This window comes from Dendrobates tinctorius, unplaced genomic scaffold (genome assembly GCF_039654945.1).
Source record: "Dendrobates tinctorius isolate UK_male_01 unplaced genomic scaffold, ASM3965494v1 ptg000022l, whole genome shotgun sequence".
Classification (NCBI taxonomy): Eukaryota; Metazoa; Chordata; class Amphibia; order Anura; family Dendrobatidae; genus Dendrobates; species Dendrobates tinctorius.
The window spans coordinates 101,784,211-101,806,058 of NW_027361690.1; the positions used below are offsets into that span (position 1 = coordinate 101,784,211).

Consider the following 21,848-nt stretch of genomic DNA (forward strand, 5'->3'; position numbering starts at 1 on the left):
CCATGGTGGACTTGCACCTTCGATCGTCCACTCACCTATACTACGTACAGTAATACCACAGGGTTACAGGATATAGGGAAAGTAGGACCATGATGGTAGTTATAGGAGCCGTGGGCAGGTTCCCGGCTGCCATGGTAAAGCCATCGGTTCCCCGCAATCTCATCGCGGAGGGACAATGGGCACACAAAGGCAGTGACAAAATGTAAATATTACTGTCAGTGACAGAAGCATTTAAATGGATAAATAATGATTGGTGCAAACCCCATCTACTGATGTTACAGGCAGATACTTGCTGCATAACGCAGCCATCAGCAACCAGATATGTTGCGGGCTCAAGTCTTGAGCCCACTCCATACACCCACTGCGACCACAATCTAACCTATGTGGTTGCCATCGGGTTAAAGGAAGTGTTCCTGACAATATGGCGATACCAGGGAGTTACTCTGCATGTTGTTCCCTAATGTATCAGGAACTAACGCTTCCAAAGAAAAACAAACTCTGAAGTTCCAGGTAATTCCCGGTTTGCGGTCGTCACTCCATAAAGGAGGCTTTCGGCAGTGATACAGGGCCGCCATGATTTATAGCCTTTCTGTAGATTTCTTATTACTCTGCTCGGATTTTAGCTTTGCTTGAGGACATGCAAATGAAGGCAAATAATTACAGCATCTTCCTGGATGTGTTACATGTCATGCCAGAAAGTGCAGAGCTGCAGCCAATATCCTGCCGGATCTAAGTCGTAAATCATCCAGTCACCGCTAATGACACCTGACTGTTAGCGCCAACACTGGTAACCCTTTCAGGAATAACAGGACGGTGAAGAAGGAAACAAATGATAACTCGTCTGAACAGTAACATCTAAGAGGGGGGTTAAGTCTCCAGTCCTCTTATAGAGGGGTTGTCCGGTCTTCTGATAAGTCTGCACTCTTTTCTACATTCAGCTCACAGTAATGTACATCACTTATTATATATTCATTAAAACACACACATATAGGCAAAACAGAATAAATAATACCAAAAAAAAAAAATCTGAAAATGCCAAAAAAGGATGTGTGGGCAGCACGGTGGCTCAGTGTCACGGGCTCAAATCCCACCAATAACATCTGCAAGGAACTTGTGTGTTCCCGGGTTACCTCTCACTCTCACACTCCAAAGACATACTGATAGGGAATGTAGATTGTGAGCCCCAATGGGGACAGTGACGAAAGGATCTTTAAGGGGCACAGGTACAAAGAAAGAGGCCCTAATGGTCCCTATATAACACCCCTATAGATGCCCCTTAATAAACCTGTATTGAGCGAGGTCAAGAACATGATATCGGATTGCGCTGGAGGTCTGTGGGTATGTTCACATGACCACCCACCCTCACCGGTAATACCGCAGGATCCCGACAGTGAGCGGGCAACCCCTTTAAGTGGATGCAAATGTAGACCAATTAATATAACAGAAGTTACACAATCTGGCATCACGGTCATGTCCTGAGGCAATCCCCTGGTCAGTGCTCCGGCTGTACGAGATAGCACATCAGCGGCCCTTGCCTTGGTGGGGGTGGACCGTCCATTTATTAAATGGACTACCAAGAATTTAAAGGGGGAAATTATTGGCAGTCCACAACCTACTCTAGTAATTCCAGCTGACCACGCAGTGACCCATGGCGATCATCTGACTAACTGGGCATTTTTGTCTCAATTCAAATTAGGAGGAATTTAGTCTTAAAAAGTACTAAATCCGGGTCACACTGTCCGACCTGGAGCTTCTGTAATGATTACACTAGGGAAGAATTACCACGTGTGAGCGCACACAGGGAGTGTGAGGGGCACAGTCACTAAGCAGCGATCCACTGCCTATTACAAATTTCAGCCTTGGTAAAAAGTGAAATGAGAGGCAAATCCACAACATTTCTGCAACAAAGTTTTGATTTTTGACTTGTGTGCACAGGTGTCCTAATCATCAATTGTTTTATAGGCACTTTGGAATTTTAATCCTCAACCTCTTATTAACATAGTAACATAGTTATTAAGGTTGAAGGGAGACTTTAAGTCCATCTAGTTCAACCCATATCCTATCCTAACTTGCCCTAACATGTTGATCCAGAGGAAGGCAAAAAAACCCCATGTGGCAACAGTAAGCTTCACATTGGGGAAAAAAATTCCTTCCCGACTCCACATACGGCAATCAGACTTGCTCCCTGGATCAACGCAATATTAAGGAAACTAGTGTATATACCCTGTAATATTATACTTTTCAAGAAAGGCATCCAGTCCCTTCTTAAATTTTAGTAGGGAATCACTCATTACAACATCATATGGCAGAGAGTTCCATAGTCTCACTGCTCTTACAGTAAAGAATCCGCGTCTGTGAGTATGCTTAAACCTTCTTTCCTCCAGACATAGAGGATGCCCCCTTGTCCCCGTCACAGGTCTAAGAGTAAAAAGATCATTAGAAAGCTCTTGGTATTGTCCCCGCATATATTTATTCATTGTGATAACATCACCCCTAAGCCTTCGATTTTCTAAACTAAATAACCCCAAGTGTAATAACCTGTCTTGGTATTGCAGACCCCCTAGTTCCCTAATAACCTTGGTCGCTCTTCTCTGCACCTGCTCCAGTTCAGCTATGTCTTTCTTATACACCGGAGACCAGAACTGTACACAGTATTCTAAGTGTGGTCGCACTAGTGACTTATATAGAGGTAAAATTATGTTCTCCTCATGAGCATCTATGCCTCTTTTAATGCATCCCATTATTTTATTTGCCTTTGCAGCAGCTGCCTGACACTGGCCGCTAAATGTGAGTTTGTCGTCCACCCATACACCCAGGTCTTTTTCAGTGACTGTTTTGCCCAGAGTTTTACAATTAACCCCTTCATGACCAAGCCTATTTTGACCTTAATGACCAGGCCATTTTTTGCAATTCTGACCAGTGTCCCTTTATGAGGTAATAACTCAGGAACGCTTCAACGGATCCTAGCGATTCTGAGATTGTTTTTTCGTGACATATTGGGCTTCATGTTAGTGGTAAATTTAGGTTGATAATTTTTGCGTTTATTTGTCAAAAAATCAGAAATTTGGTGAAAATTTAGAAAATTTTGCAATTTTCAAATTTTGAATTTTTATTCTGTTAAACCAGAGAGTTATGTGACACAAAATAGTTAATAAATAACATTTCCCATATGTCTACTTTACATCAGCACAATTTTGGAAACAAAATATTTTTTTGTTAGGAAGTTATAAGGGTTAAAAGTTGACCAGCGATTTCTCATTTTTACAATAAAATTTACAAAACCATTTTTTTTTAGGGACCACCTCACATTTGAAGTCACTTTGAGGGGTCTATATGGCAGAAAATACCCAAAAGTTACACCATTCTAAAAACTGCACCCCTCAAGCTACTCAAAACTACATTCAAGAAGATTATTAACCCTTCAGGTGTTTCACAGGAACTAAAGCAATGTGGAAAGAAAAAATGGACATTTTAATTTTTTCAACAAAAATTTTCTTTTAGCATAAATTTTTTCATTTTCACATGGGAAACAGGATAAAATGGATCCTAAAATTTGTTGGGCAATTTCTCCTGAGTACAACGATACCTCATATGTGGTCATAAACCACTGTTTGGGCGCACGGCACGGCTCAGAAAGGAAGGAGCGCCATTTGACTTTTTGAATGGAAAATATGCTGGAATATTTAGCGGTTGCCATGTCGCGTTTGGAGAGCCCCTGATGTGCCTAAACATTGGAGCTCCTCCACAAGTGACCCCATTTTGGAAACTAGACCCCCCAAGGAACTTATCTAGATGCATAGTGATCACTTTGAACCCCCAGGTACTTCACAAATTGATCTGTAAAAAAAAAAAAAAACACTTTTTTTTTTTTTTTTTTTCACAAAAATTTTCTTTTAGCCTCAGTTTTTTCATTTTCACATGGGCAACAGGATAAAATGGATCCTAAAATTTGTTGAGCAATTTCTCCTGAGTGCACCGATACCTCATATGTGGTCATAAACCACTGTTTGGGTGCACGGTATGGCCCGGAAGGCAAGGAGCACCATTTGACTTTTTGAATGGAAAGTTAGCTCCACTCGTTATCGGACACCATGTCGCATTTGGAGAGCCCCTGTGCATCTAAACATTGGAGCTCCCCCACAAGTGACCCCATTTTGGAAACTAGACCCCCTAAGGAACTTATCTAGACGTGTAGGGAGCACTTTGAACCCACAAGTGCTTCACAAAAGTTTATAACACAGAGCAGTGAAAATAAAAAATAATTTTTTTTCCTCAAAAATGAATTTTAGCACACTATTTTTAATTTTCACAAGGCTAACAGGAGAAATTTGACCACAAATCTTGTTGTCCAGTTTGTCCTGAGTACGCTGGTACCCCATATGTGGGGGGGAACCACTGTTTGGGCACACGGCAGGGCTCAGAAGGGAAGGAGCACCATTTGACTTTTTGAAATGCAAATTACTTCCAATCGTTAGCGGACACCATGTCGTGTTTGGAGAGCCCCTGTGTGCCTAAACATTGGAGCTCCCCCACAAATGACCCCATTTTGGAAACTAGACCCCCTAAGGAACTTATCTAGATGTGTAGTGAGCACCTTGAACCCTCAAGTGCTTCACAAAAGTTTATGACGCAGAGCCGTGAAAATAAAAAAAAATTTTTTTCCCTCAAAAAATTATTTTTTAGTGTGCAATTTTTTATTTTCACAAGGGTACCAGGATAAATTAGACCCCAAAATTTGTTGTCCAGTTTGTCCTGAGTACGCTGGTACCCCACATGTGGGGGGGAACCACTGTTTGGGCACACATCGGGGCTCGGAAGGGAAGTAGTGACATTTTGAAATGCTGACTTTGATGGCATGGTCTGCGGGTGTCATGTTACATTTGCAGAGCCCCTGATGTACCTAAACTGTGGAACCCCCCCACAAGTGACCCCATTTTGGAGACTAGACCCCCCAAGGAACTTATCTAGATGTGTGGTGAGCACCTTGAACCCCCAAGCGCTTCACAGAAGTTTATAACGCAGAGCCGTGAAAATAAAAAAAATTTTTTTTTCCACAAAAAAAAAAATGATTTTTAGCCAGCAATTTTTTTTTCACAGGGGTAGCAGGATAAATTGGCCCCAAAAGTTGTTGTCCAGTTTGTCCTGAGTACGCTGATACCTCATATGTGGGTGGGGACCACTGTTTGGGTACACGTCGCGGCTCGGAAGGGAAGTAGTGACATTATGAAATGCTGACTTTGATGGAATGGTCTGCGGGCATCATGTTACATTTGCAGAACCCTTGATGTACCTAAACTGTGGAACCCCCCCACAAGTGACCCCATTTTGTAAACTAGACCCCCTAAGGAACTTAACTAGATGTGTGGTGAGCACCTTGAACCCCCAAGTGCTTCACAGAAGTTTATAACGCAGAGACGTGAAAATAAAAAATATTTTTTTTTCCTCAAAAAAAATGATTTTTACCCAGCAATTTTTTTTTTCACAAGGGTAGCAGGATAAATTGGACCCCAAACGTTGTTGTACAGTTTGTCCTGAGTACGCTGGTGCCCCATATATGGGGGGGAACTATTGTTTGGGCACACGTAAGGGCTCGGAATGGAAGTAGTGGCGTTTTGAAATGCAGACTTTGATGGAATGGTCTGCGGTCGTCATTACGTTTGCAGAGCCCCTGATGTGCCTAAACAATAGAAACCCCCCACAAGTGACCCCATTTTGGAAACTAGACCTCCCAAGTAACTTATCTAGATGCCTGGTGAGCACTTTGGACCCCCAAGTGCTTCACAGAACTTTATAACGCAGAGACGTGAAAATTACAAAAAAAAAATTTTTTTCCACAAAAATATTTTTTTAGCCCCCAATTTTTTATTTTCCCAAGGGTACCAGGAGAAATTAGAACCCCAAAGTTGTTGTGCAATTTTTCCTGAGTACGCTGATACCCCATATGTTGGGGTAAACCACTGTTTGGGCACACGTCGGGGCTTGGAAGGGAGGAAGCACCGTTTAACTTTTTGAACGCAAAATTGGCTGGAATCAATGGTTGCACCATGTCGCGTTTGGTGACCCCCTGATGTGCCTAAACAGTGGAAACCCCTCAATTCTAACTCCAGCCCTAACCCCAACACACCCCTAACCACAGCCCTAACCCCAACACATCCCTAACCCTAATTCCAACCCTAACCATAACCCTAACCCCAACAGACCCCGAACCCTAATCCCAACCCTAACCCTAACCCTAATCCCAACCCTAACCCTAACCCTAATCCCAACCCTAACCCTAACCCTAATCCCAACCCTAACCCTAACCCTAATCCCAACCCTAACCCTAATCCCAACCCTAACCCTAATCCCAACCCTAACCCTAATCCCAACCCTAACCCTAATCCCAACCCTAACCCTAATCCCAACCCTAACCCTAATCCTAATCCCAACCCTAACCCTAATCCCAACCCTAACCCTAATCCCAACCCTAACCCTCATTCCAACCCTAACCCTCATTCCAACCCTAACCCTCATTCCAACCCTAACCCTCATTCCAACCCTAACCCTCATTCCAACCCTAACCCTCATTCCAACCCTAACCCTCATTCCAACCCTAACCCTCATTCCAACCCTGACCCTCATTCCAACCCTGACCCTCATTCCAACCCTGACCCTCTTTCCAACCCTGACCCTCTTTCCAACCCTAACCCTCTTTCCAACCCTAACCCTCTTTCCAACCCTAACCCTCTTTCCAACCCTAACCCTCTTTCCAACCCTAACCCTCTTTTTAACCCTAACCCTCTTTTCAACCCTAACCCTAATGGAAAAATAAAAATATTTTCTTTATTTTATTAGTTCTGCCTACCTATGGGGGTGATAATCGGGGGGTTTATTTACTTTTTCTTTCATTTTGATCACTGTGAGAGTGATCAAAATGAAAGAATGGAATCTGCAGCCGGCAGATTCGGGCGGGCGCACTGCGCATGCGCTCGCCATTTTCAAAGATGGCGGCGCCCATCATCCGGACCCGAGGGACACCGGGAGGGACGGGGGGACTCAGGAGGTACCGGGGGGGTGAGGGGAGGATCGGAGGCTGGCGGGGAGCAGAGGGAATGGGAGGGGGGCAGATGATGACAGCGGCGGCAGATCGCCGCTGTCATTCAGTTGCGGGGGGGCGATCGCCGGTGGGGGGGTGGTGGAATCGGTGTCTCCAGCCATGTCCGATGCTACAGCAGCGTCGGACATGGCTGGATTGTAATATTTCATCAATTTTCATTGATGAAATATTACTATCGCTCTGATTGGCTGTTTCACTTTTAACAGCCAATCAGAGCGATCGTAGCCACGTGGGGGCGAAGCCACGCCCCCTGTGGTGAATTACAAAGCCCCCTGTATCTGCGGGTCGGGTGACCTTTCAGTGACCCCGGTCACCCGACCCGCAGGGGGGCTTTGAAGTCATGACGCCACATAGGCGTCACTGGTCAGATTTGAACCAGGTTTCATGACGCCTATGTGGCGTCATTGGTCGTGAAGGGGTTAAGCACATAATTATACATCTTGTTCGTTCTACCCAAGTGCATGACCTTACATTTATCCCCATTAAAGCTCATTTGCCATTTATCAGCCCAAGCTTCTAGTTTACATAAATCCTCCTGTAATATAAAATTGTCCTCCTCTGTATTGATTACCCTGGAGAGTTTAGTGTCATCTGCAAATATTGAAATTCTACTCTCTATGCCCCCTACAAGGTCATTAATAAATATGTTAAAAAGAAGCGGGCCCAAAACTGACCCCTGTGGTACCCCACTGCTAACCGTGACCCAGTCTGAGTGTGCTCTATTAATAACCACCCTTTGTTTCCTATCCCTGAGCCAGCTCTTAACCCACCTACACATATTTTCCCCTATCCCCATTGTTCTCATTTTATGTATCAACCTTTTGTGTGGCACCCTATCAAAAGCTTTTGAAAAGTCCATGTACACCACATCCACTGCATTCCCTTGGTCCAGTCCGGAACTTACCTCTTCATAAAAGCTTATCAGATTAGTCTGACAGGAACGGTCCCTTGTAAACCCATGTTGATATTGGGTCATGAGGTTATTCTTCTCCAGATACTCCAGTATTGTATCTTTTAGAAAACCCTCCAGGATTCTACCCACAGTTGAGGTTAAACTCACTGGCCTATAATTTCCAAGTTCAGTTTTTGTCCCCTTTTTGAATATTGGCACCACATTTGCTATACGCCAGTCCTGTGGTACAGACCCTGTTATTATGGAATCTTTAAAGATTAAAAATAATGGTCTATCTATGACTGTGCTTAATTCCTGCAGTACTCGGGGGTGTATCCCATCCGGGCCCGGGGATTTGTCAATTTTAGTGATTTTTAGATGCCGCCGTACTTCCTGCTGGGTTAAGCAGGTGACATTTAACAGAGAATTTTTTATCCCTGATCATGTTATCGGTCATGGGATTTTCTTGTGTAAACACTGTTGAAAAAAAGTCATTTAGCATATTGGCTTTTTCCTCATCCTCATCCACCATTTCACGCAGACTATTTTTAAGGGGGCCAACACTATCATTTTTTAGTTTCTTACTATTTATGTAGTTAAAGAATATTTTGGGATTATTTTTACTTTCTCTGCCAATGAGTCTCTCTGTCTCAATCTTTGCTGTCTTGATTTGCTTTTTACAGAATTTATTTAATCTTCTGTATTTAGTTAATGCCTCATCACTACCTACTTGCTTTAATTCGCTAAATGCTTTATTTTTGTCCCTTATTGCGCCCCTTACAGCTCTATTTAGCCATAGTGGTTTCTTCCTATTTCTCGCATGTTTATTCCCATACGGTATATATTGTGCACAGGTCCTATTCAGGATGCTAATAAACGTCTCCCATTTTCTTTGTGTATTTTTATGTCTCAGGATATCGTCCCAGTTAATTCCACCAAGATCATCTCTCATCCGTTGGAAATTTGCTTTCCTGAAGTTTAGTGTCCTTGTAACCCCTCTACTACACATCTTATTAAAGGATACATGAAAACTTATTAATTTGTGATCACTGTTACCCAAGTGACCCCCAACCCTTACATTTGATATGCGGTCTGGCCTGTTGGTTAATATTAGGTCTAGCAGTGCCCCCCCTCTTGTAGGGTCCTGAACCAGTTGTGAAAGGTAATTGTCTCTCATAGTAGTCAAAAACCTATTACCTTTGCTGGAACTGCAGGTTTCGGTTCCCCAATGTATTTCAGGGTAGTTGAAGTCCCCCATAATAATGACTTCTCCTTGAGTCGCTGCTTCATCTATTTGCTTTATGAGGATATTCTCTGTTGCTTCCATTATTTTTGGAGACTTATAACAAACCCCTATCAGTAATTTATTATTTTTTCCCCCTCCCCTTATCTCTACCCACAGGGACTCTACATTTTCATTAGATTCATATATATTATCACGAAGGATGGGTTTTAAGGATGATTTTACATATAAACACACGCCTCCCCCTTGTTTATTAGTACGGTCATTTCTGAACAGACTATAGCCCTGTAAATTAACCGCCCAGTCGTGGCTCTCATCCAGCCATGTCTCAGACATCCCCACCATGTCATAATTATGTTCCAACAACATTAACTCCAATTCCTCCATTTTGTTGGCGAGACTTCTGGCATTAGTATACATGCACTTTATGTATCTCTCTGTACCTCTATTCTTTCTTATATTATTAACTGTTCTAACCCCACCCCCCATGCCACCTCCACCCCCCATGCCACCTCCACCCCCAATGTCATTATTTGTGCCCAGGTCTCTATCTGCACTGTCTTCCCCTCCTATAAAAGGAATACCCTCCCCACTGTCCCTAGTTTAAACACTCCTCCAACCTTCTAGCCATTTTCTCCCCCAGCACAGCTGCACCCTCCCCATTGAGGTGCAGCCCGTCCCTAGCGTAGAACCTGTAGCCAACTGAGAAGTCAGCCCAGTTCTGCAGGAACCCAAACCCCTCCTTCCTACACCAATTCCTGAGCCACTTATTAACCTCCCTAATCTCCCGTTGCCTCTCTGGCGTGGCACAGGAAGTATTTCCAAAAATACCACCTTGGAGGTCCTTGCTTTAAGCTTACAGCCTAATTCCCTGAAATCATCTTTAAGGACCTTCCATCTACCTCTAACTTTGTCATTTGTGCCAATGTGCACCATGACCGCTGGATCCTCACCAGCCCCTCCCAGTAATCTGTCAACCCGATCAGCGATGTGTCGGACTCGAGCGCCAGGTAGGCAGCACACCGTTCAACGATCCCTGTCTTTGTGACAGATTGCCCTATCTGTTCCCCTAATAATTGAGTCTCCCACTACCAGAACCTGTCTGGCCTGCCCTGCTCTCCTATTTCCCCCCTTACTGGAGCAGACACTCCTCCGGCTTTCAGAGGACATGCCTTGCTGCAGCAGTGCTACTCCTGCACTAACACTCCCCTCATCTGCCAACTTAGCAAACTTATTAGGGTGTGCCAGATCAGGACTAGCCTCCCTGGTGCTCTTCCCTCTACCCCGCCTTCTAACTGTCACCCAGCTAGCTGCTTCATTGTCCTGCAGCTCCAACCTAGCATCCCCCCCTCATCTATCCCATTGAGCATCTGCTCAGTGAGCAGAAGACTCCTTTCCATATTGTCTATGGATCTCAGTGTTGCCAGCTGCACATTTAGATCCAGTATCTGGGCTTCCAAATGAACAACGTGCTCACATCTTGCACAGCAGTATGCACCCTCGACCGGCTGTTCAAGGATTTCATACATGCGGCAAGACGTGCACTGGATGGCATTGGCAATAGTGGAGCACATCCTAATGGGGATTGCACCAGACAATAAGATAAGCAAAAATAAATTAAAAAAAAAAGAGAATTAAGAATCTTCTCCATTCAACCTCTCTGCAATGGAGCTTGTAAGTGGTGCTCTGCAGCTAACAAGTCCTTGGACCTGGGCAGCCTGAATACTCCTATGCTCCTCAGATGCAGAGAGGCAAATCTACCTCTGTTTGCAGGATAGTAGAGGGCACAATTCATCTGAAGAGCACCGACACGTTCCATTCCTCAATGCTCACACAACCCACAACAAAAACAAAACCATCAGCTGACCTCCACCACCCTGCAGCCACCAGGTACTTCGGTGAATACTTTAATACTTCAGTCACAAGTCTGGTTTTTTCATGGATAGAACATGTATTCATTATAGTTTATGTAGTTGTTCACCCCAGGTGGTCCACAAGAAAAAAAGAAAATTGCTGTAAATTTGCCCAGAGTTCTGGCGCATTGATAGATGAGACCCAATATTGTAGTCTTCTTCCTCGACAACGCATGAGAAAAGTAAGTAATGGGTCCTATAGGACTCCCAGATGCACATACCTATAATAGACCCCAATGTGTCCTTCCTCGATCTTGTGTATGGCAGACAGCAGGGCGGCAGCAGTGAATGCCACCGCGATGGCAGCTACAGCTCCGATGTGGGACATCCTCCCGAGACCTGGAAGACACATAAGGAGCCATCATTGCCCTACATAATAGTACATCATATACAGCCCTAGAAAACACCATTAAAATGGATTTCCAATGTTTAGGATATTGATGCCCTATCCCTGTGCGGCTCGTTTTACATCAAGCCACTGCCAGAGCTGAAAACAGCTGTCTGGTGGGGATGCCGGGACCCCCGCAGATAAGATATTGATGACCTCTTCTTGGAATAGGAAAACTCCTTTAAATAAAAGGGTTTAATTAGAAATGAGGCAGCAGCACATTTACGGAGCGCACGTGACCCTGCTCAGCCGGATTCACTTTATTACAACCACATGCAGAGAAAAAACCCAGAAATCAATAGCGAAAGGCGTCAGTCCCTATTGATTGCGCAGAGAATGAATGAGGTGACGGACGCCGCTATCAACGCTTCCTTTGTTTAGTAATGGAGACCAGATAACGCAGCGTTCTGTGACCGGTGGGAACGGCAGCAGATTGTCAGCCATAGTCTGGATTACTAGGAGAGAAGGTCTGGTCCTGGTCATCGTGGTTCTCTTACACCAGAGCCAGCAGAATAGTCCGCGACATGATCTGTCCAGGAAAAGATGAGAAGATTTCGGACCTACAAGTAACTAATGCTGTGATTAATGCAGATTTGTTCTTTGATAATCTGCAGTAGATTACAGGACGGGCCGCGTGAATGCGAATTCAACATATCCCCACCCAACCGCTGCATTTATTTTCAGTGATCTAAACCGTGGATTTCTAGATCGCCATCGGCTCAATTTCGGCTGCAGATCCACCACAAATACTTTTTGTCCTATAGGGCGACAAGGTCCCTCCAGATTGGTTTCAGAACAGATTCCCCAGATCAGTCATTGCTACTGTAAAAATGTAAACCCAAGACAAGTGTGAACAAAGCCTTAAAGCGCCCGTCCAATTCTGACCTCACCATCAGCTGTGGAGATACGATGGTGCAAGAGCCTGTCCAGACGTCGTGGCAGAGCGCCACCCAGAGAACACTGGTTATCTACTCCCCCGATGGCAGGAGGCGATAATGGGAAGGGTCTTGTGAAGTTCTACATCATATCAACACGTGGCGTAATTATAGCACACAAGGCTGTGCGACTTTATTAAGAAAGTTTTATTTTCTTAAAGGGTTTGTTGCCCACTGTAAATACAATAAAATCCCTAGATTGGCGCAGCTTTTTCCCCACTTTATGCTGTACAATTTGCAGGGCTCTTGGCATCTGGATCTGACAGGGGCGATTACTGCAGACAGGAAGAAACATCTCATCCGGGTCAGAAGAAACGTGAGGGTGCATTGGTCACACCAAGCTCCTGTTGGTAGTGGGTGGAGGAGCAGGGTTCCTCCCATTTATTCCTTATACCACCCTGGGCCCACCATAGATCACAAGGGAGCAGATTTGTCTCATTCTATTCCTGCTCCTCTACTGAGTATTCAGGTTGTTTTTTTTTTTTTAAATCCATCATACAGTTTCATAGATATGGGCCTTTTTATTTGTCACCGCTCTTTTTCCAGTGTGGCTGTCATGTCCTGCACCTCGGGAATCATAGTTTTGTATTGTTACTTTGCTATGCAATAAGGTTTGCCTTTTAGAAGTTTGTCCTCCCACTCTCCCTGTCCGCCTCCTTAGCCCTGGGGTCAGTAACCCCTTCCTTCTCCTTCCTCATTCTCTGTGTATCAGCCATATTAGAAGCCACATATCTTCCATCTCTGCTTCAGAAAAGTTTTTTACCTACTGCAGCTGATACAGAAACTACTACTGTAATTGTGCATAACTCCAAGAATTCAGCTTTAACATAAACCTCTTTCAGGAATCTTCATCTGTGTCTCTGCAGTCGAGTCAAGCTACCTGAAAGTGTCTGTGTGTGAGTACTGGTACACAGAGACAGCCATAGAAGCGGTATCTTAAGCGCCCCACACTCACAGCCTAATAAGAAGTCAGAATAGGGCGGTCCTTGCAGGACTCTGGAGGCGTGTCTTTAAGCTGCTCTGCATAATTACTGTTAACTCCGCCCCTTTGGGAAGAGATCATAAAAATTAGCACAAAATAAAAAGGCTCATATCTCTGGAACCGTATGGAGATTTTTTTTTTTCATCTGAACACTCAGACGAGGAGGAGGAAGAATACGAGAGCAAAATCTGTTCACGCCCCCCCGAGGAAGCCCACACGAAACGCGCGTTGGGGCTGATCTTTTGCTGTGCTCTCTCACCAGGGTTGCTATGGGTAAGATGACCTGATCCCCTGTGGATTATTTTTGCACCTAATACTACTACGAGACCTCTGAATAGGTCACTAGTATGTGACATTAACGGTCACCCCTAGGTTCATTGGGTTATATTATGGATATTAAGATTTCTGGCATACAGTGTTCATAGGGAGATTAGCTCATTTTGACCTGCCCACGCCCTACACTTTTTCATGAGATTACATTTTTGTGACATCCTGTGCCATCACCTTTTCCCTGTTGTACTTTTTTACTCAATACATTGGTATCATTACGCTTTTGTGTAATAAATCTAATATATAAAGCTCAATGTGGGTGTGTGTGTGTGTATATGTGTATGTATGTGTGTGTATGTCCGGGATTGGCATCAGCACCGTCGCAGCTACAGCCACAAAATTTGGCACAGTCACACGTCTGGACCCCGAGAGCGTCCTAGGCTATGCTGTGAGGCGAAATTTTAACCCCGCATATTCCAATTCACCAAACAATTTTGCCCCTATCTACATAACGGGGAAAAAGTGTATGTATTGGCATCTGCACCGTCGCAGCTACAGCCACAAAATTTTGCACACTCACACATCTGGACCCCGAGAGCGTCATAGGCTATGTTGTGAGGCGAAAATTTTAACCCCGCGTGTTCCAATTCACCAAACAATTTTTCCCCTATCTACATAATGGGGATAAAGTGAAAGGAAAAGTGTTGGAGGCAAATTGGCAGCTGCCAGATGTGAACAAGGGGGACTTAAAGAATGAGAGCGATGGCGCCAAAGAGTATATACCGTACAGTTGCTAAGGTGGGACCCTGACATGGGATACTCACCACACACGGGGATATGAACACACACACAAAATGCGCCACACACTACCACGTGCTTCAACACATATACCACCCTCAGCACACATTTCACCACACATACACCAACCTCGCCAAAAGTCAAAACACAAAAGTCGCCACTCAAAACTCGCCACACTGTCCCAGAGCTGTTTAAAAGATGAAAAATGAGCTGTGATTGGTTGCTATCAGCAACAGTTTTCTTTGTAGACAGTGGTGGTAACTGAGGCCTATTATTCTTACCATTTCTATGGTGTTATCGTCTATTAGATACACGGCTCAGCAGACAGTATCACACAGGATAGGATTAGATACACGGCTCAGCAGTCAGTATCACACAGGATAGGATTAGATACACGGCTCAGCAGTCAGTATCACACAGGATAGGATTAGATACACAGCTCAGCAGTCAGTATCACACAGGATAGGATTAGATACACGGCTCAGCAGTCAGTATCACACAGGAGAGGATTAGATACACGGCTCAGCAGTCAGTATCACACAGGATAGGATTAGATACACGGCTCAGCAGTCAGTATCACACAGGATAGGATTAGATACACGGCTCAGCAGACAGTATCACACAGGATAGGATTAGATACACGGCTCAGCAGTCAGTATCACACAGGATAGGATTAGATACACAGCTCAGCAGTCAGTATCACACAGGATAGGATTAGATACACGGCTCAGCAGTCAGTATCACACAGGAGAGGATTAGATACACGGCTCAGCAGTCAGTATCACACAGGATAGGGTTAGATACACAGCTCAGCAGTCAGTATCACACAGGATAGGACTAGATACACGGCTCAGCAGTCAGTATCACACAGGATAGGGTTAGATACACGGCTCAGCAGTCAGTATCACACAGGCTAGGGTTAGATACACGCTCAGCAGTCAGTATCACACAGGATAGGGTTAGATACACAGCTCAGCAGTCAGTATCACACAGGATAGGGTTAGATACACAGCTCAGCAGTCAGTATCACACAGGATAGGGTTAGATACACGGCTCAGCAGTCAGTATCACACAGGATAGGGTTAGATACACGGCTCAGCAGTCAGTATCACACAGGAGAGGATTAGATACACGGCTCAGCAGTCAGTATCACACAGGAGAGGATTAGATACACGGCTCAGCAGTCAGTATCACACAGGAGAGGATTAGATACACGGCTCAGCAGACAGTATCACACAGGATAGGATTAGATACACGGCTCAGCAGTCAGTATCACACAGGATAGGACTAGATACACGGCTCAGCAGTCAGTATCACACAGGATAGGGTTAGATACACGGCTCAGCAGTCAGTATCACACAGGATAGGGTTAGATACACGCTCAGCAGTCAGTATCACACAGGATAGGGTTAGATACACAGCTCAGCAGTCAGTATCACACAGGATAGGGTTAGATACACGGCTCAGCAGTCAGTATCACACAGGATAGGGTTAGATACACGGCTCAGCAGTCAGTATCACACAGGATAGGGTTAGATACACGGCTCAGCAGTCAGTATCACACAGGAGAGGATTAGATACACGGCTCAGCAGTCAGTATCACACAGGATAGGGTTAGATACACGGCTCAGCAGTAAGTATCACACAGGATAGGGTTAGATACACAGCTCAGCAGTCAGTATCACACAGGAGAGGATTAGATACACGGCTCAGCAGTCAGTATCACACAGGATAGGGTTAGATACACAGCTCAGCAGTCAGTATCACACAGGATAGGGTTAGATACACGGCTCAGCAGTCAGTATCACACAGGATAGGGTTAGATACACGGCTCAGCAGTCAGTATCACACAGGATAGGGTTAGATACACGGCTCAGCAGTCAGTATCACAAAGGATAGGGTTAGATACACGGCTCAGCAGTCAGTATAACACAGGATAGGATTAGATACACGGCTCAGCAGTCAGTATCTCACAGGATAGGGTTAGATACACAGCTCAGCAGTCAGTATCACAGGATAGGGTTAGATACATGGCTCAGCAGTAAGTATCACACAGGATAGGGTTAGATACACAGCTCAGCAGTCAGTATCACACAGGAGAGGATTAGATACACGGCTCAGCAGTCAGTATCACACAGGATAGGGTTAGATACACAGCTCAGCAGTCAGTATCACACAGGATAGGGTTAGATACACGGCTCAGCAGTCAGTATCACACAGGATAGGGTTAGATACACGGCTCAGCAGTCAGTATCACACAGGATAGGGTTAGATACACGGCTCAGCAGTCAGTATCACACAGGAGAGGATTAGATACACGGCTCAGCAGTATCACACAGGATAGGGTTAGATACACAGCTCAGCAGACAGTATCACACAGGATAGGATTAGATACACGGCTCAGCAGTCAGTATCACACAGGATAGGGTTAGATACACGGCTCAGCAGTCAGTATCACACAGGATAGGGTTAGATACACGGCTCAGCAGTCAGTATCACAAAGGATAGGGTTAGATACACGGCTCAGCAGTCAGTATAACACAGGATAGGATTAGATACACGGCTCAGCAGTCAGTATCTCACAGGATAGGGTTAGATACACAGCTCAGCAGTCAGTATCACAGGATAGGGTTAGATACACAGCTCAGCAGTCAGTATCACACAGGATAGGATTAGATACACGGCTCAGCAGTCAGTATCACACAGGAGAGGATTAGATACACGGCTCAGCAGTCAGTATCACACAGGAGAGGATTAGATACACGGCTCAGCAGTCAGTATCACAGGATAGGGTTAGATACACAGCTCAGCAGTCAGTATCACACAGGATAGGATTAGATACACGGCTCAGCAGTCAGTATCACACAGGATAGGGTTAGATACACGGCTCAGCAGTCAGTATCACACAGGAGAGGATTAGATACACGGCTCAGCAGTCAGTATCACACAGGAGAGGATTAGATACACGGCTCAGCAGACAGTATCACACAGGATAGGATTAGATACACGGTACAGCAGTCAGTATCACACAGGATAGGGTTAGCTACACGGCTCAGCAGTCAGTATCACACAGGATAGGGTTAGATACACGGCTCAGCAGACAGTATCACACAGGATTAGATACACGGCTTCAGCTATTCTTATTATATTTTTACATGAATGGTCTCTGGGCTTTTTTTTTACCCCAAGCTGCTTATAGAATTAAGACAAGTAGGAGGAAGAATAAAAGAACAAAATCTGCTCACTTTTCACTTGGTGACACGATGACTAAATTTAACTGTAAGGGGGAAACCCCTGTAATACGTCAGGCAACTTTTTTCACCCTCCGAAGGGCTGCACAGTGACCTTGGGTATGCGACCAAAATACTTCTGAAGTTTGTTTGCATTGGATCCTATGTTCTGCGACAGCTACCGTATATGGGAAGTTGCTAGGGGATGTCTGGATCATCATGAGAAGGAACCAGGGTCACAGTGTGAACATGGAAAAGAAGAAGAGAACACTGGAACTGTGGTCACTACGGGGTCAGAACTTGCACATATCTGTACGGATCCCACCATAACCACATGAGTCACAGTGGGGTCCTGACCTATGAAGCAGAGGAGAACACAGGTGCTGCGGTCACTATGGGTTCAACACCTGCACATACCTGCTTGGGTCACACCACGGCCATATGCGCCACAGTGGGGTCCGGATCGCTGCGGTCACTACGGTGTCAGCACCAGCACAAATCTGCATGGGTCACACTATGGCCATATGGGTCACAGTGGGGTCCAGATCGCTGCGGTCACTATGGTGTCAGCACCAGCACATATCTGCATGGGTCACACTATGGCCATATGGGTAACAGTGGGGTCCAGATCACTGCGGTCACTATGGTGTCAGCACCAGCACATATCTGCATGGGTCACACTATGGCCATATAGGTCACAGTGGGGTCCTGATCTGTGAGGTAGAGTAAAATGCAGGTGCTGCAGTCACTATGGGGTTAACACCTGCACGGGTCCCACCATGGCCATATGGGACACTGTGGGGTCCAGATCTGTGAGGTAGAGAACACAGGCGCTGTGGCCACTATGGGGTCAGCACCTGCACATATCTGCACGGGTCCCACCATGGCCATATGAGTCACAGTGTGCTACTGATCGCTGCGGTCACTACGGGGTCAGCACCTGCACATATCTTCACAGGTCCCACCATGGCCACATAGGTTACAGAGGGGTCCCGATTTATGAAGCAGAGGAGAACAGCGGAGCTGTGATCACTCAGCACCAGCGTGGGTTCCACCATGGCCACATGGGTCACAGTGGGGTCCTGATCTGTGAGGTAGAAGAAAACACAAAGGAGCTGTGGTCACTATGGGGTCAGCACCTGTACATATCTGCTCAGGTTCCACCATGGCCATATGGGACACAGTGGGGTCCTGATCTGTGATGTAGAGGAGAACACAGGAGCTGTGGTCACTATGGGTTCAGCACTCGCATAGGTCCCACCATGGCCACATAAGGTCATAGTGGGGTCCTGATCTATGAAGCAGAGGAGAACACAGCCATTGCGGTCACTATAGGGTCAGCACGTGCACATATCTGCATGGGTCCCACCATGGCCATATGGGTCACAGTGGGGTCCTGATCTATGAGGTAGTGCAAAATGCAGGTGCTGCAGTCACTATAGGGTCAGCTCCTGCACATATCTGCACGGGTCCCACCATGGCCATATGGGTTACAGTGGGCTCCTGATCACTGCGGTCACTACGTGTCAGCACCTGCAAATATCTTCACAGGTCCAACCATGGCCACATGGGTTACAGTGGGGACCTGATCTGTGAGGTAGAGGAGAACACAGGCGCTGCAGTCAATATGGGGTCAGCACCTGCACGGGTCCACCATGGCCTCATGGGTCACAGTGGGGTCCTGATCTGTGAGATAGAGAACACAGGAGCTGTGGTCACTATGGGGTCAGCACTCGCATAAGTCCCACCATGGCCACATAGGTCATAGTGGGGTCCTGATCTATGAAGCAGAGGAGAACACAGCACATGCACATATCTGCATGGGTCCCACCATGGCCATATGGGTCACAGTGGGGTCCTGATCTGTGAGGTAGTAGAAAATGCAGGTGCTGCAGTCACTATGGGGTCAGCACCTGCACATATCTGCACGGGTCCCCCCATGGCCATATGGGTCACAGTGGGGTACTGATCGCTGCAGTCACAAGGTCAGCACCTGCACAGGTCCAACCATGGCCACAAGGGTTACACTGGAGACCTGATCTGTCAGGTAGAGAACACAGGCACTGTGGTCACTATGGGATCAGTACCTGCGCATATCTGCATGGGTCCCACCATGGCCATATGGGTCACAGTGGGGTCCTGATCTGTGAGATAGAGGAGAACACAGGAGCTGTGGTCACTATGGGGTCAGCACTCACATAGGTCCCACCATGGCCACATAAGGTCATAGTGGGGTCCTGATCTATGAAGCAGAGGAGAACACAGCCACTGCGGTCACTACAGGGTCAGCACGTGCACATATCTGCACGGGTCCCACCATGGCCATATGGGTCACAGTGGGGTCCTGATCTATGAGGTAGTGGAAAACGCAGGTGCTGCAGTCACTATGGGGTCAGCACCTGCACATATCTGCATGGGTCCCACCATGGCCATATAGGTCACAGTGGGGTCCTGATCTGTGAGGTAGTGGAAAACGCAGGTGCTGCAGTCACTATGGGGTCAGCACCTGCACATATCTGCACGGGTCCCACCATGGCCATATGGGTCACAGTGGGGTCCTGATCTGTGAGATAGAGGAGAACACAGGAGCTGTGGTCACTATGGGGTCAGCACTCACATAGGTCCCACCATGGCCACATAAGGTCATAGTGGGGTCCTGATCTATGAAGCAGAGGAGAACACAGCCACTGCGGTCACTACAGGGTCAGCACGTGCACATATCTGCACGGGTCCCACCATGGCCATATGGGTCACAGTGGGGTCCTGATCTATGAGGTAGTGGAAAACGCAGGTGCTGCAGTCACTATGGGGTCAGCACCTGCACATATCTGCATGGGTCCCACCATGGCCATATAGGTCACAGTGGGGTCCTGATCTGTGAGGTAGTGGAAAACGCAGGTGCTGCAGTCACTATGGGGTCAGCACCTGCACATATCTGCACGGGTCCCACCATGGCCATATGGGTCACAGTGGGGTCCTGATCTGTGAGGTAGTGGAAAATGCAGGTGCTGCAGTCACTATGGGGTCAGCACCTGCACATATCTGCATGGTCCCACCATGGCCATATGGGTCACAGTGGGGTCCTGATCTGTGAGGTAGGGGAGGACACAGCAGCTGTAGTCACTATGGGGTCAGCACCTGCATGGATCTCACCATGGCCATATGGGTCACAGTGGGGTCCTGATCTGTGAGGTAGGGGAGGACACAGCAGCTGTAGTCACTATGGGGTCAGCACCTGCATGGATCCCACCATGGCCATATGGGTCACAAGCTTTTACCCACATCCCTGCTGCAAATTACCATTTTGCACAAAACCACATAAGTCATGTGACGTTTATTACAGCCACAGTCCTGCCCACCTGCCATACTCCGCATACACCCCTGCCCTGTGCCCACAACACCTCATCCATATGGAGTTTTATTTCCCCCTAGGACCACCCCAAAAACACCAGAAATATCCCTCCGCCCTCCAGAATGTTGCCCTTCATGCAACCTCGTGCCTGACCTTTCTCACCGCACAGCCAGGACACTGCTTATCTGTGTAATCCTAAAGCTTCTTTCTCTTCCTCCACCTGCTTTAACTTCCTCCTGGAGTCGCTCTCCTGAACGTCATCATCCTATGTCTCTGCGACAGAGCCACCATCTTTGTTAAGGGCATGGATTTCGCGGTGGTGATTGCAGCACCAGCAGGTGGTGCTGTTGGCCGCATATTAGAATGGACATGTTTGAAGACGGCGGAGTGATCTGTTCCTATGAGATAAGGTCACAGGTGACTGAAACGCCTGAACTATGCAGGCGCTGAGGGAGCGGGTCATGGGGAGGTAAGGCTGGTAGAAGCCAAAACTGTGTCACTTGCTTTGGAAACTGATAAAATGTTGGGATAATGATATTAATATATAGTAATAAGCATTCATTTTATAATAGTCTTTTGTATCATTATAAACTTTTCCAGACATTTGTACTTGGTGGTAAATTTGGAATGTTTGCAACTTTTGCCCCCATAGGGAATAGGCAACGAGCAGTAAACGATATAATTAAACATCCCTTTGTTCAGGATAAGGGAGAGGACTTTTTAGAAAAGGTAAATTACAGAGTTGCTTA

The 21,848-nt window shown here is 46.2% G+C and overlaps 1 protein-coding gene across 2 annotated transcripts in view; it reads right to left on the reverse strand.

The window, feature by feature from the left end:
- Positions 1–21,394, reverse strand: part of ERLIN2 (ER lipid raft associated 2) — a 49,241-nt gene extending 27,847 nt beyond the window's left edge. The window contains exons 1-2 of one of the 2 annotated variants that reach the window (XM_073569034.1): positions 21,253–21,394; positions 11,366–11,483 (exon numbers count right to left, since the gene is read on the reverse strand). In XM_073569034.1, the coding sequence (XP_073425135.1) occupies positions 11,366–11,472 (107 nt within the window). In that variant the 5' untranslated portion in view covers positions 11,473–11,483; positions 21,253–21,394. The remainder of the gene's footprint in view (positions 1–11,365; positions 11,484–21,252) is intronic. The other variant, XM_073569035.1, reaches the window with a different exon arrangement.
- Positions 21,395–21,848: the final 454 nt, after the last annotated feature.